This window comes from Monodon monoceros, unplaced genomic scaffold (assembly GCF_005190385.1).
Source record: "Monodon monoceros isolate NGI ecotype Baffin Bay Population unplaced genomic scaffold, NGI_Narwhal_1 Super_Scaffold_21, whole genome shotgun sequence".
In the NCBI taxonomy this organism is placed as follows: Eukaryota; Metazoa; Chordata; class Mammalia; order Artiodactyla; family Monodontidae; genus Monodon; species Monodon monoceros.
The window spans coordinates 111,614,029-111,633,110 of NW_021703778.1; the positions used below are offsets into that span (position 1 = coordinate 111,614,029).

The window sequence follows — 19,082 nt, forward strand, 5'->3', positions numbered from 1 at the left end:
ACAAGGCTCTGAAGACAAACTGCCAGGGTTTTAATCATGGCTCTACATTTTCTGGGTGATAGGGCATATTACTGAAATTCTCTGAGAGTTGTTGTAAAGATTAAGTGAGGTAATAAAGTGTTTAGAACAGTGGCTGGCACACAGAAAAGGCTTAATGAATGTTAGTTTTCTAAGCCATCAGTTTCTTGCTAGCAAAATTGGAAGAATAATGATGATTCCAATAATTTCTTAGAATTGTGATGAGGATTAAATGAAACAATATTATAGGAATATCCTCGTAAACTTAAAAGGTTGTCATTATTAACATAGAAAATGCTAGGGAAAGAATATCGAAAATCATCAAATTTGGGGCTAAAGCTAAAAGAAATGAAAATGTGGGATAATGGAAAAGACAATGTCATTTTCTGGAGTAGCTGAGCAGTATTAAAATAGAATTAATGTTGAAAAAGAATTCACTCAAAAAGACTTGTTTTTAGTTACCGTGGCTATTAAGTAAGAAAAATACACAAATGAATTAAAAAGCTGAAGCTATGTCTCATTTAAGAAAATTGCTCATTACTTTTAGTTTCTGGAAAAAGAAGAGGTTTAACTTAGAATTAGAATCCAAACGGTCAAAGTCATGATCTGTACCTTTATGAACCTTGAGTCAAATAATGTGTAGATTATTGAAAAAGACACAGCTTTGTGGAGGTTCAAGAAATATAAAATAATGATATATGATATTTGGGGGAAAAGAAGGAGCATGGTATGCTATTGGCAACCTGCTTTTTTTTTTTTTAATTGAAGTATAGTTGATTTACAATGTGTTAGTTTCAGGTGTACAGCAAAATGATTCAGTTATATATATATATTCTTTTTCAGATTCTTTTCCATTATAGGTTAGGCAACATGCTGATTTAAATCAACCTTTTTGAGAAAGGTTTAGTAACACAGACAAAATGCCACAGTTTTCACTTCTTAATGAGACATTTAAAAACAAAAACATTCTAAAATCTTATTTACATTTTATTTTTAAAAAATATCCTGATCAAATATTTATAAATATTAATATATACTATTTTCTTAGATATATTACTTTCTACAATAAAAATATTTTAATTCAATTTAACAAACATTCATTGGGTAACTAGTACCATATTTCAAGGTACTACATAAGAGACGGTGACAAATATAATCTGAAGGGAAAGCAAAATCTACTTAAATAAAATTAAAAGAAATCATTTTGGACACAGAAGGTGAAGATACTGAAGAAGGTGACTAGGATTTTATTTTTTTTACTGAAGGGAAGGTTCATACTTAAATAATGAAAAAATGTATTTAATCATCCAAATAATTTAAATTTATGATTGAGAATAGCTTTTGTGTATCTGAAACAATCTGGACTGCTAAATAATTCCGTTAACTTCTAAAATAAAACTGCAAACACAGAATAGCTATTTCAAGTCTTAAGAATATCTGACTTACCGTGCAGGACCAGAGGGCTCATCTCTTGCCGAGCTTAATACAGTTTTGATTATAAGTTCCTAAAATGAAGGAGAAATATTAGCAATGACCAAGATTTTTTCATTCACTTATTTAACAAATATTTATTAAACAGCCACCACGGACCCAGGCACTGTGTCAGGCGCTAGGGATACAATAGCAAAATAAAACAGACATTTTTCGTTCTCATGTACATACTTTTAGTATATTCCAATGTTATTCATAAAATTAGCTAAATAAATAAAACAATGGTATGGTCTGAATGTTTGTGCCTTCCCCCCAAATTCGTACATTGCAATCCTAACCCCTGAAGATGATGGTATTAGGAGGTACTTAGGCCATGAGAGTGGGGCCTTTATGAATGGGATTAATGCTCTTATAAATAAGAGACTCCCACAGAGTTCCCTAAGCACCTTCTACTCTGTGAGGACACAGCAAGAAGGCACTGGCTATGAACCAGGAAGAGGGCCTTCACCAGAATGTGATTATGCTACAGCCTTGATTTTGGACTTAGCCTCCAGAACTGTGAGAAATAAATTTCTGTCACTTATAAGCTACCCAATCTGTAGTATTTTGTTATAGCAGACAAATGATTTTTGAAATTTATCACCAAATGTATATGTTCAGAAACTTTTTTTCTGATTAGAAGAGTAATAAAATGCTCACTATAAAGATAATTAAAGCAGATTTAATAGCTCAAAGGTATGAACAAAACTTTTCACAACTTTGAGAATTATCATTTAAAAGAAAGCTTCCTCTTCTTATGTGTGAGTTTTGGGATAAGTGCTAGTTAATAGTTAATATGGTTTTTAAAAATCATTCAATTATTCACTCATTAAGGATTTATCAGCTATCTAGATTGCAAGCTCCTTAGAGGAGTAACCTTCTACTTATCTTTGTGAATTTAGCACCTAACCCAATGGCTAGCAATTAATAGGTACTTGGAAGCTACCTATTGTTTAAGCCCAAGAGCTTTCTATGTAATAGTGCTATTTGGTTGTTTTTAAAAATCACTTCAGCCATTACTGCCTATACAATGGCCAGCAAAGGACAAGGCCACTCTGATCATACAAATCACATATAGTAGGCTAGGCTAAGCCCAAACGAACTCAAAACGGCCTAAGCAAACTGAAACTCTTACCTATCTTTGACCTTCAGGGTCTTCTGAAAATAGAAGAAACCAAAGCCATTACATCCCTGAAGACCAAAGGTCAATTTGTATAGTTTTAATTAAATATCATTATAAATTTGCATCGGCCCCTACAATTTTATGTTTAAGTGAAGTTCACTTGTTTAACAAATGTTTTTGGAGTATATTCTACATGCCAAGCAACGTGTTAAGCTCTGAGGATATAGCAGTAACTAAGACCTTGTGGTACTTATTTGTCTAAAGTATAAATCAAACACTGAAAAATAATTACAAGTGTAATTATTACAAATGTTTCACAGAGAAATACAGGTGGTATGGAAAGTACATGCAAAACTACTGACAAAAATTTGATTTAAAACATTTCTTTCAGAGAAAGCACAAGTTTAAAAAAAAATCATCAGCATGACTTCTGAGGAGATAGAATGCCCCTCTCTCATCCCTTCTTTATTCTCTTTTCCCTTCTAATTCTAGGGCCAATTCAGGTCAAACAGAGACCATCTGGCAATTACTATAACAAGCACAACTTCTTAGGACTGTTAAACCTGTGGGAATTTATAATACATGGGCATTCAGTTAGAGACAGGTCTTGACTTAGTGACAGAATTATTCACTACCAGGCACATTGCTGGGTCCAGAGCACTAAGTGCCTTTATCCTAACTAGGAGACCTGACCACACCACTCCCCTCTATCTTGGTCTAAGAATTACTGAGTCCAGAGGACTAAGGATTCTGATCATGTCACACCTTCCCCTTCAAACAGAGGCTGACCTCTACAGAGGCACAAAACAACTTTTCACCAATTTTTTTTACTTGAAATTTTTAAAAAGGCTTGTAAACAACAATTAGGGTATGTCTACTCCTAATTAGACACTATCTTTTTTTTTTTTTTTTTAAAGATTTACTATCTGAGTAAGCAATTGTATAGACAGTTCAATTTTGCACCATCTCTTACTCAAGCCTGTTAATGCTTCAGGTACATGGGATCTCCACCCCAATTCCACAGTTCCCTATAGCAGAATAGAATATTCCATTACATTGTTTGATTCATCACCTTGGAAAACTGGGAGAAGGAGACAGTCAAATATGCAGGTCGAGTGCCATCCCAATCTTAGAAGCCTTACATTAGCAGCATAGTATATGGCTCATGGGATTTCAATAAATGTTCAGTGAGTGAATGAATGAATCCTAAGATAATGACATGTGAGTGGGTTCAATAATGAGAAAATGTTTCCAAAGTAATAGTTATAAAAAAAGGTTATGCTCCTAATGGACATTCCAGCCTTTGTGTCTGAGGGGTACAGCTGGCTAAAGTTCTTTAACAATTGTGTGGATTTCAAGAGGAAAATGAAGAACACAAATTTTACTGAATATATTGTTATGATTATAAAGTCATTTAAACGCTAAAATTAGCACCTAATTTCTTACCTTAACATCTGTAAATTGAGACACAGCAATATCAGGAATGTTGGGATGGAGAGCAGGCAGTTCACAATATAAGTTGGGAAAGCAAACCAAAGATCCAAGAAGAACTTGTGCTTCCACTCTTGGTGCCTATGTATCAGATTTTAAAAATCTTTAATTATCAGAAAAATTACTTTATTACCTAACCAGATTACACAGGGAAGTCAGAGTACAAGCAAAATTGAAAAAGGAAAGGGGAACACAAAAAGATTAGGTTTTCATCTATACTTTCCAGTAAAACTACTGTTATTCTCAATAAATGCAATGAACAAATAGTAGAGCTTTCTTTAAGAGCAGCTAATAAGCAGAAATGTGGGTACAGCTACTGAGTATGTAGACAGGAATACAGTTTTAGCTAACAGCATAAAATTACCCTGATTTCGAGGAAAAATATAAATACTTTCATTCTAAAGGCAACTCACACATCGTAACATATTGTTCTAATGAGCAGAAGACCCATGATCTCTAGATTATATCCGTTACTATCCAAGGATGAATAAAGTAACTAAGGATGAAAATGGTCAATATATCTTCAAGACACAGGCATTAGTCTAGATGTGTTTTATGATATTATGCACATGATAAGAACACTACCTATACTGCTTACTAACAACAAAATTAGAAATTATGCTTGGACTGCAGATGAAGGTAACTTTTCATCTTTTTTCCTTAGCTGTATTAAGCCATTTCTGAAGTATCAGCACTGAACATTTCTTTTTTCTTCTGCCTTCTTGCATGCCCACCTAACATCAACACCCACCTACTGATAAATTGCTTTGTTTACTAAAATACCTACAAATTGATTTATATGTTTAATAACACCTAACAAAAATGCTAAAACCAATCTATTAGAAATATAAAACTTCTTCTATTTACCTAAAACAAGAACCTATCTCCAAAGGATTTCCTTGTTAATAAATGTTATAACAGAGGTGGTATTATGATTTTCAACAAAACAACTCATTTCCATATTAAAAAAATAATCTAGATTTACAGATACAAGGCCAGCAGTATAATGGGGCGGGGTAAGCTCACATCCACCATCCCGATTTAAAATCAATTTTACTATTAAAATGAAACTGAAAAACACCCCCAATATTTAATGATAGAGATTAGCTAAGGGTTTTTCTTTAAAGTTGGATAAAAAAACTGGGAATATTCAGTTAGGTATGTGGGGCATAATGTGAGGCAGAACTGGAATGGAACTGTAATTAAGAAAGGCAAAACCTAATCAAATTACTTTGAAATCTGCCTGGGGGCGGGGGGATTAACAAAAGGAAGATGATATGTGTGGGATCTAAAATGAAACTCCAAAGAGCCAGATTTAGACTGTGTATCTCCAACACCGTCCAGAGGAAAAGACTGCCCATAACCTTACAGTGGAGATGTGTCAGGTTTAATTCTTGTAATGATTTGGCTTCCTATGCAGCCTGTCTCAATCGGTGTTCCTCATAAGAACCACAGAAAACAGAAAACAACTGTTTTTAAAATTTTCCCAAGGATGCTACAAAAGTAGTATCCTTCTAGATAGGAGGAAGGTTTAGCCACTTAAAATGGATGCCTGGGCTTCCTTGGTGGTGCAGTGGTTGAGAATCTGCCTGCCAATGCAGGGGACACGGGTTCGAGCCCTGGTCTGGGAAGATCCCACATGCAGCGGAGCAACTGGGCCCGTGAGGCACAGCTACTGAGCCTGCGCGTCTGGAGCTTGTGCTCCGCGACAAGAGAGGCTGCGACAGTGAGAGGCCCGCGCACCGCGATGAAGAGTGGCCCCCGCTCGCCGCAACTAGAGAAAGCCCTCGCGCAGAAATGAAGACCCAACACGGCCAAAAAACCAATAATAAATAAATAAATTTAAAATGGATGCCTAAGGACATCAGGGCTGTAGGAAATGTGCCAACTACTCATCTGGAATAATCAGCCAACTGAACAGTTATAGTTTTCATAGTAAATGCATTAAAAAATGGCATTGGTTTATGCATCAGGCTCCTCTGAGTTCTATCAGCTTTTGCCAGTATCCAAGAGATTGATAATCTGTGTACTCTGTTAATACTAAAATAACCTTGTAACTTGTTTATCATCTTTAGTTTATCTTCCATTTAATCTATTCCCAGTTTAATACACTTATTTAACATTAGCAAAGCACAGATTTAATCATCTCTCTCCCTACTTTAAAAAATTCAACTGTTTATCTAATATAAAATATAGCATTATAATCTGATCCCTGGCATTAATAGACCCTCCAAGATATAGTCTAAAGCAGTGCTTCTCAATCTTTACTGTCCATACCAATTATTTGGGATATAGTTAAAATATATATTCTGTTTCAGTAGGTCTGGGATGAGGTCTGAGATTCTGCATGCCAAATGTTTCCGGTGTGCAGACCACATTTTCGGTAGCTGGGATCTAAAGTACCTTTCTGTTCTTTGTGTCTACTACTCTCTAGTTAGACTAACTAGCTTGTAAACAAAATGAATTATTTGTCATTCCTAGGACACAGCTTATTCATGCCTGTTTCCCTATGCCTGGAATACCTTCCCCCTTCTCCATTTTCACTCATAAAAATACTACTAATCTTTCACGGACCTACTCAAATATCTTTTCCATGGAACCTCCTGATATCCCTTTAAAAAAAAAGATCTCTCCTCTGTCTTAATTACCAAATAATTTTATTTTGTTTAACAAACACTTAAATTGCACATACAATGTGTCATATAATGTTCCAACCATGTTACAAATATTAACTCAAATCCCCATAAAATAACCAGATGAGGAAGGTTACCTCCATTTTATAGATGAAGAAACTTAGACACAGAGAAATCAAGTAACTTGCACAAGGTCTCACCGCTAATTAAGTGGCAGAGCTGGGATTTGAACCCATGCTTTTAACCACTATGCTAAGCTCCTCCTACTGGTACCTCTTTGTTGTCCTACATTCTATAGTCATTAATATATTTTTCTATCTTCCCAGCAGCAGACTATATGCTCCCTGTGTACAATGTGTATCTCATTTATTCTATATCCTTCTATATTCCACACAAAGGAACACTTTGTACACAAGGGGAAACAAAAGTTTAATGACCACAAAAGGGCTTAGCACCATGTTGAACACATACTAAGTGCTGAATATATATTTACAGATTCGATTAATAAATACCTATAACCATGATGCTGTGCCAGGCCCTGAAGATGCTAAGATAAGTAAGACATGATCACTGTTCTCCAGGAACTAGGGAAACAGGGTTAATAACTAGCTATAAATATGGGTTGTTCTCTTATTTGCACATTTCCTCTAGATGACTGTATCCAGTTTCATGGCTTTCAATAGCATCTGTAAGCTAATGTCTCCCAGCTTTACATTTTTAGTCCAGACATCTCCTTTGAGATCCTGACTTGTATATACAGTGGCCCTTCTGACATCTCATGGGTGTCTAACAGGCAGCTTCCTATGCCCCAAATAGAACTCCTTTTCATTCACTGTTGGTCTTTTGCAGCTTATAAATGAAATAACATATGTTAAACTGCTTTGCAAGTTTTATAACTAGCACTAGTCAAGTATGACTGATTTTTCTTTCCCAAATACTTTTAGTTTTTCCCAGTAGACATTCAGTTATTTCTCATTTATACTTTGTTCCAGGGTGATCTTTCTAAAATACAAATGTGATCATGTCACTCTGCTTAAAATCTTTCAACGGCTACTCATTCTTTCCTCAGGATGAAATCTAACCTCTTGAGCACTATAAACAGAGTTACTGCCTTCCTCCTTAGTTCACTTCTGCCACTTATATCTGAACATGTTCCAGTTATACTAAGTTACCTGGCATTGTCTTACAGCTCCAAACTGTTATGAAAAACCCTCACATGCTGTTTTAGAGTTTACTCCTAGAGCATATTTCTGGGTTACCTCACCTATATTTCTTTCTTCTCTTTTGCTATAGCTCATTGCCCATTTTCAAAATTTTCTTCCCTCCCTGTTTCTTTCCTTAGATTTCCTCAATTTTAAATTGTTTTGCTTATCAGATTTAACCCATTTTTGTAGCTCCTGGGTCAATTTATCAAATAATTTTAGTACTTTCTTACACTTCAGAATTGTTTACTTTTTTTTTTAAAGTGGGAGAGACAATCAATTCTAATTAAATTACATATCTTCCTGAACATCAGTTTGTTATATTTTATCAACAATGGCTCTTCCTTTGTTGTTCTGTTAGCTGAATCTTGGTTAACCGCAGTTTGTTATATTATGAAGGACAGGAAATAAAAACTTACATTGAGAAAAGCTGAAGAAGCCACTCTACCAGCTGCTACAATAAAATCCATAATAAGCATTGTGGCACCAGGCAAACCAAGTGAAAAAAATTGAGGTGAGCAGTGCTTGATGATTGTATTGACAATATCCTTAGGAATAAAGAAAAGAAGAAAAATATCACAAATGTAATCTTGTGTATCAGCTAATCAATATCCTTAAAAATAGACAATGTATGAAATAATAAAACAGGTAATAACTATAACTGGTTGGCTAACTGGAAAGACTAATTTTAATTCTTCCAAATAATCCATGCTTAGTACTATATTTTGTCACAGGAAAGTAAACTGAAAACACTTTTCTTTTTAACTGACATCAATACAGCATTTTTTTTTTTTTTCACCCTAGAGAGCCAGTTAGAAGGGTCTCTACTTCGGAGGGTTAAAAATATAAGGCCCGGGCTTCCCTGGTGGCGCAGTGGTTGAGAGTCCGCCTGCTGATGCAGGGGACACGGGTTCGTGCCCTGGTCCGGGAAGATCCCACATGCTGCGGAGGGGCTGGGCCCCTGAGCCATGGCCGCTGAGCCTGCGCATCCGGAGCCTGTGCTCCACAGCAGCAGAGGCCACAACAGTGAGAGGCCTGTGTACCACAAAAAAAAAAAAAAAAAAATACGGCCCATGTGTTGTAAAACTTAATTGCAGAGTAGTTCCTTCTGCCACCTATTTGCTTCCACGTGATAACTCTGATGTCTGAAGTTGCATGACCTGTTACGTGGCAACTGGAGAAACTCTCTGTTTTAGAAAAATTGAAGTCCTTTGATGATAGACATCTAGCCTCAGAAATCCAGATGTAGGCACTTTTAAGGGAATATTCTCAACTTGGTTGTTCATTCATTTTGCCTTTGGAATTTACCATGAGGATGCAGTATAGCAGGTTGTATTACTCAGTCCAATTTAAATGAATGCTCTTTATCCAGTAATTAAGAAAATCATTTTATTTGAGGCATGTTTATAAGGTAGAACACAATAATTATTTCAAATTAACACAAGAAGTGTTTTCACTTTTCAGAAAGATACATTATCATCTTTTAATATTAATTTAATGCTCCTGAAATGAACTGCAAGTGAAATTTAACCACGTTATGATTACAAACATTTACATTACTTTGACCGGCAACTTCCTGTACTTTTCAGTTTTATGGCCAGGATCAAGACCTGTGAAGTAATGTTCTAGAGACATATTTATGACTATCTAATGTAATGACTATACTGATGCAAATCAATATACTTGTCACTATGGTAATACAATTTATAAAAATAAGAAAATGTGATGTGCTGACTCTTAGAGTAGAAAAAAACCTCTGACTGCTGCATGACTAGCTGAGCAAATACCTAAGTCCCAATTGCCAATTATCAAGTAACAATTACAAAATACCTAACAATAAGTACATTAGGACATTAAAGGAAGATGTTGTCAGCGTAAGCAAAGGATGTTTTAATCTCTTCAAAGAGTGAACAGTTCTTATAACATTAGAAGAAAGATGCACTTAATAATCAAGTCAATCTCCCAACTACAATAGCTTGTTTTGAAACTATGTTTCAGAATAAATGAGGTTATAAATGGAATAAATCTGTAAATAAATTACAATATAAGGGAATGTTTTTAATTCTACACCTTGAAAGTCAAGAGTTAAACAGAATAAAGAATCAAAGATAAACTTATAAAGTGACTTGTTAGAAAGTACATATATTTACCTGGTCAATATGAAGTAATCCACAGTGCATTATGTTGTAGAAGTGTGTTAGGAAATCTCTATTTGGAGAAACATCTTGTCTTCTTTTCATTGTATTACAAATAAGTTTATAGGCGTGTAATTTACCTTGCTTATATTTATCAGTTAACATGGTTGCCTACAATTGAAAGATGTTGTTTTTAATACTCAAAACCAAATACTGTTTGTTAAATACTGAAACAATTGAATATAGCAAGCTATATATTTGTTTTCATTTATTTCTATGTTGGCCCATTTTCTTTAATGAACTAAATATCAGGATTCCTGAAATTATTTTTATCATTAAAATGATACAACGTAGGTGTGAATAACTATACACTGTTTCACTTAGGAAAATGCACCAAACATATCATATAATACTTAAAAGAATTAGTTCTTTAGAAGTACATAGCATATTCTATAACACAAAACTGAGGTTTACATTTCATTTAAATACAACAAAAACATAATTTATTATATTCATTTTTGTTTTAGTAATAAAAATGATGCAACCTAAATAATAATTTTGCTAGGCCCACTCTCCTCTCTATATAACCCCTAATGGTTAGTTAAAAATTAAGTGTTCTACAGGGAACTATATTCAATATCCTGTGATAAACCATAACGGAAAAGAACATGAAAAAGTATGTATATATATATGAATAACTGAATCGCTTTGCTTGCTGTAGAGTAGAAATTAACACAACATTGTAAATCAACTATACTTCAATAAATTTTAACAAAACCAAAAAAACACACAAAAAACAAAACTAAGTGCTCTAGAAGACTACACAATAGTCTTCTCTCTACTGTTTGAGACTGACCACATACTTATTTACTAAATGAAACTTTTTAATTAATATTTTATATATTAAGCTTACCTTGAAAAGCCAAGGTGTAAGAATTCTCAGTGGAGGAATTAAAACCGGTGGAGAAGGGGAGGTCAGGTTATCAGTTGAAATGCCGAGGTTATCTCTAATCTGTAATTTTCAAATAAAATGCAACAAACCTATGAAAAGTGTTCTCTTTCCCAGTTTGTTTTACCTTAAACTTGAGATCTAGTTCCTACCATTAACAATATATTTAAACATGGTTAAGGCATCAGTTCGTAGTGCGGGGGTGGATGCTATCTAAGGCTTTTTCTGTACTTCTTAATACTTTATTTTTTTTTCCTTCTCCCTTTTTATCTTTTTCTTTTTTACCTTAGCTAGATTCTGCCAAAGTTCACAGAGGTAATCAAAAACTTGAGCATGTATTTCAGGATCCATAATAGCGTTGACATCTCCCAAAATACCTAGCATTCTTCGCCACATTACAGTAGCAACATCAGCATGCCATCCTGTGAGAGTGCCCCCTGCCATCACACTACAGCATTCAGATGGAAATTCACTGATTTCTATAGAAAAAAATAATTCACTGGTGTCAGTAATTTTTCTAGAGAATTGATCACAAAAACACATAGGAGTCAAATTAATAATCTTAAATATCTACAAAAGTGAATAAAAGAAATGTTAGGATGCATCAGTGTTATTTTTTCCTAGTAAGGTCAAAACCTCGCTAGTTCATAATTCCTTATTTTGACAATAATTACTTATGCAATAGGGCATCTATCTAGATTTACCTAAGGAGAAAATGATGCAGATACCAGATGGAGAAATTTACGTTTGACATAAAGATCATATTTATAAGTACATACTCTCTATTTAACCTAATAGCTACTTCAAGTTCCATCATCAAATTAACAGAAAATCTCAGGCTGAAGGCAGATCCTGTAGGAAGTCTTCCTAAGCTTATTTCTTTGTAATTAAACCTTCCGAAGAAATATATTTCTGTATTTCACAATTAAGTCAGGCCTAGCATTAAAAGGGATATCACAATGGCATGAAAAAAATAATTTACATATAATCTAAAATTTCCATAATTACATTTCTTTTGTTTATTAATACTGGCATGATTATATATAAGACATATAGGTAACCTAGGGTCTTAGTCTCATTTCTGTCACTAATTATGTGATATTGTACAAATTATTTAATAACCTCTCTGAAGCTACAGCTCCTCATCTGTAAAATAGATGTTTTAGGTAGGTATCATTATAGATCTCCTCCAGCTTAAAAAAAAAAAATAAGCCATAATTCTATGCAATGTATATAACGGAAAAGGCAAAATCATTAGCAAGTCAGTAAAGACTTTTTCCTGCTTGATAATATGTCAGTGTACTGATAATTTACAAAATCATACACAGTATATGTACATCCTTTACTCTTAATGTTTAACTTTTTTCTCTGCATGTAAAGTGTACAATAACTGAGTATATTATTAAAAAGTTACTGGACAGTCTTTCACAATAATAAAAACAGGTTTCTGGTGTAAATTCACTAAAATAAAATTTTAAAAAAACACTACAGGGTTAACCATCACTGTTAACATCTCCCTATTCTACAGAACCTTCATAATATAGTGATAACTCAACTGATTGGTAACTATGAAGGACATTATTGGAACAACTGAGGATAACTGACTATAGACTAAAATTGCAATGATGTATCAATGCTAAATATCCTGAACGTGGCCCTTATATTATGGTTATATAGGAAATGTATACTTATTTTTAGGACATACTTGCTCAAGTGTTTAGGTGTAAAGGGTCTGATACTTGCAATTCACTCTTAAATGGCTCAGAAAAAAGAAAGGGTGGGTACGGTGGGGTTGTTTTAATGGGTGTGTGTGTGTGTGTGTGTGTGTGTGTGTGTGTGTGTGTGTGTGTGTGTGTATAGGTAGAGAGAAAGATAAAGTGGTAAAATATTAACAACTGGTGAATTATCCAAAGGATTTATGGGTATTCATTTTACTAGTCTTGCAACTTTTCTATGAGTTTGAAATTTTTTCCAAATGTTGGGGAAAAAGCTGAAAATAAAAACCAAAAAACCAAAAAACTGCAGGCCAAGAGGAGGAAAGAAAAGGTCAGAAATAATCTACAAACCAGAAAATCAGGGCTGTGTAATTGCAAGGTAATTGAATATTAAGAGAATGAAGGCTTCCCTGGTGGTGCAGTGGTTGAGAGTCCGCCTGCCGATGCAGGGGACACGGGTTCGTGCCCCGGTCTGGGAAGATCCCACATGCCGTGGAGCGGCTGGGCCCGTGAGCCATGGCCACTGAGCCTGCGCGTCCGGAGCCTGTGCTCTGCAACGGGAGAGGCCACAACAGTGAGAGGCCCACGTACCGCAAAAAAAAAAAAAAAAAAAGAGAGAGAGGGAGTCCCTAAAAGGGGGGGGCGGGGGGGCAGAAGTCACACGGTTTTAAATTTCTTCCTTGGCCAGAGAGTAAATGTGCTGCACTACCTATGAAAACTAGTATTTTACATTATTCATTATAAATATCTTATCAGCTGTGTCCTTGACCAAATTTTCTGGCATATTTTCAAAATGACTTTTTTCCTGATGCTTGTTACATGATGTAGGACTTAACAAAAATAACTTTTTATTAACTTGCAGTTTCTAAGGTTTCCTAGTCACTTTTAAACATTTACTTAAATATAAAAATACTTCATTTGGACTGCCTACTTTGATTCAGCAGGTTCTTCAGATAAAATATTAAGAATAACGATGCCAAATTATGTATTTCCTGCTTTAGGAAATGGTAATGTAAATGATAATATAACATACAAAAATAATGTAACCACTAATACCAGGACTATAATCAACTATAATAAAATAACAAAAATCAGAATGCAAATATCTTTCTTTAAGAGCAAGAAAAAAAGTGTTATACTAATTAATTTCCCAAAGACAGAAAAGTCCAAAAGACTTATAATAATATTTACATAACATATATAAAATAACCAAATTTAAGATGCCTTATTTAAGATCTCCTGACACTAATGCCCTGAAAGGAAAGAATGGCAAAGATCTAATTTCCAAATATTGCCTAGGTCATCTGGCGTCTGTAGAACAGAGTGGTGAAGCTTCTCATCGAGCTGTAGATCCTTCTGTTCCATGTGATCTATATTCAGTGTGGAAGGAGAAGGTGTCTGTGACCTGGATCCCAGAGCTGAATGGACTGGGGAGGCACTTTCTGAACCTGTAAATATAATTTCATAAAATTACCACAAAGAATATATTCAATACCCTCTACCTAAGATGTAATGCTTAAAAGCCCAATAAAACACAAATTGAAAACATCAAAAGTAAATCAGGTTATAAACTGGCCAAAGAGGTCAATAAAATCATAATACTGTACAAGATTTCATATCTAGCAGTCTCATTCCATGTCTACTATGGGACTAGTGTGGAATGAGAACTGGACATACCAATTAATAGGGGCCATCAGTGAGAGCAAGAATGCCTACTTCCATTCCTGGTCCAGCTATAGAAACTCTGGTACCCACTGCTACTTTATTTCACTTACTTCAGGCTTGAGGCAATTCAGGAGAAGAGACTTGCCCATTGCTATATGCCACTAACATTGCTAGCCTTGACATCTTTCATTTAAAAGCATATTTTTGAGAGTCAGCTATGGTTTTGCATATATTAGCATTTAATTCCTTTTTTATTGCTGAGTACTATTTTAATGAATACTGGATGGATGAATACATTACAATTTGATTATTCACTGGTTAATGGATATTTGGACTATTTTCAATTTAGCTACTGTGAATAATGCTGTTATGAACTTTCACATACAAATGTCTGAAATAAATACCTAGGAATGGTCATATGGTAAATGTATGCTTAATTTTAAAAGATACTGCCGTATTTTTGCAGAGTGGCCCTACCATTTTGCATTCCCATTATAATAATGTAATGTATGATATTTCCAGTTGCTCCACACTCTCTTCAACACTGGTATTGTGTTTTTAACTTGAGCTGATTTATTATGTGTATAGTGGTACCTCATGGATTATTTATGTTCCCTCATTACTAGTAATGTTGAGTATCTTTTCATCCAAATTTTCATCTAAATTTATGTTTAAGGACAACTACAGTAAAAGGTGTTTATTGTAAAATAAGAATTCTTCTTTGAGTAGTAACTTAAATTCTGTAACAATCAGACTGTGGATACAACCAAACTGGCTCTTATCTTCCACTCAGCCCTCATTCTGCAATGCGCAGGCTAAAGTTCTTACTTATCCTCTGGTAGAAAAGATGTGGAATAGAAGAATGTGAAAACATAGGATGGGTTCCTGTGAGTATTTCACTGGCCGAATTTCATCAGTTTGATTTGGCTGAAGAAATGTGCCTAATTCAGACATGCAGACATCACTGCTCCAGTCTTTCAAGTTCCAGCCAACCACAGGATGCAAAAACCACCCTATTGATATTTCATCCATCATCCATCAAAGGGGTGTCAAACTGCAGTAGGAACCAGAGTGAATCTGGATAATACAGTGGAACTCTTGAAGTATGGGCCACAAGCTGCTCAGGCTCCCTCTGGTCACGGTACCGCTCTTGGAATAATGTGACCCTGCCTTTCATGACTCAATTTCTTGGACCCCACTTGTCATATTATTGTCAGGTTTGACCACACACAAAAAGTTGCTGAAAAGCATAATTTACTATATTAATTTACTATATAAATACAGAATATTAGTATACTGAGAAACAGACCTTATTTTAGGTAGTGTGCTTTATGTTTGCAACAATAAATAGTTTACCAAAGAAATCTACAAAAATCTAGGCTAACTCTGAAAATCAATGAAAAAGGTAAAGTGCAGTACCTCAACTTTTTTTGGTTATTTATTTAAACATTGCTGCAGGAAATGCTCTGGTGCAAACATACACAAAATTTTGAGTACGGTATTAGGAGTTCATAGAGTTCCCTGAAGCTTATCCATGTGGACTCCAGGTCAAAAAACTCTTATATTAATGTTTTTTTCCCTCCATTGTTACATAAAGATGAGTGAAAAAAATAATACTTAAATAGTAATAAGTAATACATAAAATCTATCAAATACAAGTCTGAAAAGGTTCTTTGGTGGCTTAAAAAAAATGCACTTAAGGAATACACTCCCTTGAGTAACTTTACCAGTAACCGTTGCAACTTCAGTACAAAAAGCTTGTTGATTAAGACTGCTTGTTTCCGAATCGATGTGAAGCGTGGTTAGACTAGCCACTTCTTGCTCTTCAGCACTCTGATAATGGCCAGAACCTGAATCCACATCAGCAGAGGATGCATTCCCAGTATCAGCTCCAAAGCCAAAATCTATAGGCAGAAGAAATGCTAGTGTACAGAAGTTCCAATTATAAAACAAAAATATTTACAAAAGAGACACAGCTACTTCATCAAAATAATTAAATATGAACATTCCCCCCAAATTAATTCTATTTACATACCACTCAGGCAAGGGTAAACAATGTTAACACTTTGAAATTTATAATTAGAAACAAATTTTTAAAGATCCTCATAGCCTATTATTAACAAAAATGATAAAAGGACAGAGACAAACAATATATCATCGCTATTCTTATCCCTGTTTTCTGATAGCTGGAAATATACTTAACTGCTTTTCAAGTTTTATAATCTCTAGAAGAGAGATATATATAATAAAAATGCCAGATACGTGGTAAGAGTCATTTGTCTTTCAAATCATATTTCCAGTCCAAGATCAGAGTAGTATATAATCCATGAGGGCAAGAAACATAATTCTCTAATGCATCTCCCAGCTCTTCACAAAGTTGGTTCCCAAGATTTTGACTTTCTTCTTTTAAATTTTGGTACCCTTCACTGACTGCCAAGTGTAATACAGAATTACAGCAGAAAAGTTATGTGGTAGTAATATAGCACCAAATAATATCACTGATGTCATTTTAACATGAAGCAATTATTCAAGTAAGGTTCTGGGTACCATAGCATTGAACATAACTGTACTGAACATGCTGAAGCACTGACCATAACTAGATAGTGGTCCCCAAATACGACTTCATGAAATAGTCCAACTCATAACCATGACTGTCCTTTATTCTAACACCAAGTCCATCCTTTTTCCTGTCTATGTGTCTGGTCTTAAAATATCATTTGTTCTATGAAAGAACAGTGTTTTTTTTGTTTTTTAAATGCCTTTAGTTGGCAAAATAAAGAGGTCTCAACTTGAAGTGATTCCCTAAAAATTCTTTTGGAGTTTCACTGAAAATGAAATCAAAATATGTATATGGAAACCCCTAAGTAATGTTAGAGAGGAATATGATGGTTACGTAAACTGTCAGTCAGTCTCGAACAGAAAACAAATCAACAAAAAACCGTACTGCTCAAACAGAAAAAAAGATACTTGCTGTCAAATTTTCGGCCATCATATTGGAAAGCGCTGAAAGAATCCGAATGACTATCTGAGCTGATAAGATCACTGCTCCCTGCACTGGCAGGAGAAGTCCATTCTGAGGGCACACCTGGGTCATCAACAGGGCGCATTTGGTTCTGCTTGTTCAGAATATCAGGGAGGTCTTTGGGAATTTCGAGGCTACCTGGACTACTTCCTCTTCTTGTCATAGTCTAAAAATTCAAGAAACATTTTACCATTAAAAAATTTTTTTTGAATTCTCATTAAGCATGTGAAATCTTTAATTTCCAAGACAATCGTCACAATAAATGTTGAAATTTAGGGCATTAAGTAGGAGTGGGGGAAACACTAACCGAAGACTCCGTGTAACTGTATGGAGCTGGGTCCTGAACTACTGTTGGTCTGGCTAAAGCAAAGACCCAAATACCATTTGGTGCTGGGCCCGAGACCCTGAAGCCTCAAAAGGATCCATGGAGTGACTATTAAGATAAGATAGTAGAAAGAGCAAAGTATTCAAATGGAAAAAAAAGAGGCAAATGGAAGAGGGAATTCCCTGGCGGTCCAGTGGTTAGGACACTGCACTTCCACTGCAGGGGGCATGGGTTTGGTCCCTGGTGGGGGAACTAAGGGATCCCCCGCAAGCTGTGCAGTGCAGCAAAAAAAAAAAAAAAAGAAAAGAGAGAAAGAAACAAATGGAAGAGATAATGGAGGGAGGGAAGAATGACAGCAAGGATGTCATTCTATGATGATTACATATAATGATTCTATAACTTTTTTCCCACTCAAGGAAAACAACTTAAAAAAAAAAAAAAGGAAAATGTAATGGAGCTACAGACTTTCACTAAAGAGACAAGTTGAAATCTAAATGGAATATTGTCCTTTAAAAAAAGCAATTCCACATATATTTATCTTTCCTTAACAATTAAGCATCATTAGAAATAAAACTGCTTCTATTTTCATTTTGCCTTAATTCTAACACTCAAGATAAAGATAACTTTAAAATCTATTCCAAAGTTACTGTAATGATTAAGTAACCGATGTTAGCATGCTGTCAAAATGGTGTGAGTTGGGCCAGAAGACCTCCATTGTTATCTTTCCTGTTGAGGGCTGACAACAGGCATCAGAGTACTCTAAGAACAAAGATGAAAAACAGAGAAAGAACTAGGAAGGTAGTGGCTTATACCACAGGAGCTGAGCAAACAGGTATCCCAAATTTTCACCCTGGTCAAAACTAAAAGCCTGCTTGTTTTAGGTCTTTGAATAAAAAATACTATAAAAATATAATTTAAAAATCTTAATTCAAAAAAGGGTTAAATTTGGGGTGAGGGCTTATTTGAATAAAATTTTCCACATGTATATCATATACATATATATGTACATATGTATATATCTTTTAGTTTCTCTACCCTCCTCTCTAAAATCAAATAAATAAAATAACACTTACTGAGGCATTACCACTTCGAAGTCGTTCTGCTATAAACTCATCCATCAGATCAGGAACATTAGCATTGCTGCTGCCAATATCACTATTAAGAGGGGGCAGTTTTGTGCTCATGTCCTCTTTATTGACTAAAAATAAATAAATAACTATATATAGTGAAGAAAGACTTAACTACATTTCCTAAATTTAAAACAAAAACAGCCAAAAAATTACCTATGCCATATCAATTATTTGCCAAACATGCATCTACGAATAATTTCTCTC

At 34.7% G+C, this 19,082-nt stretch overlaps 1 protein-coding gene across 10 annotated transcripts in view; it reads right to left on the minus strand.

Moving 5' to 3' along the window:
• RALGAPA1 (Ral GTPase activating protein catalytic alpha subunit 1) overlaps window positions 1–19,082 on the minus strand; it is a 228,295-nt gene that overhangs the window by 97,739 nt on the left and 111,474 nt on the right. For all 10 annotated transcript variants that reach the window (XM_029237182.1, XM_029237176.1, XM_029237181.1 and 7 more), the window contains 10 exons: window positions 18,822–18,946; window positions 17,373–17,589; window positions 16,129–16,305; window positions 14,032–14,184; window positions 11,307–11,500; window positions 10,986–11,084; window positions 10,088–10,243; window positions 8,357–8,485; window positions 4,058–4,183; window positions 1,465–1,523 (listed from right to left, as the gene is read on the minus strand). In XM_029237182.1, the coding sequence (XP_029093015.1) occupies window positions 1,465–1,523; window positions 4,058–4,183; window positions 8,357–8,485; window positions 10,088–10,243; window positions 10,986–11,084; window positions 11,307–11,500; window positions 14,032–14,184; window positions 16,129–16,305; window positions 17,373–17,589; window positions 18,822–18,946 (1,435 nt within the window). The remainder of the gene's footprint in view (window positions 1–1,464; window positions 1,524–4,057; window positions 4,184–8,356; window positions 8,486–10,087; window positions 10,244–10,985; window positions 11,085–11,306; window positions 11,501–14,031; window positions 14,185–16,128; window positions 16,306–17,372; window positions 17,590–18,821; window positions 18,947–19,082) is intronic.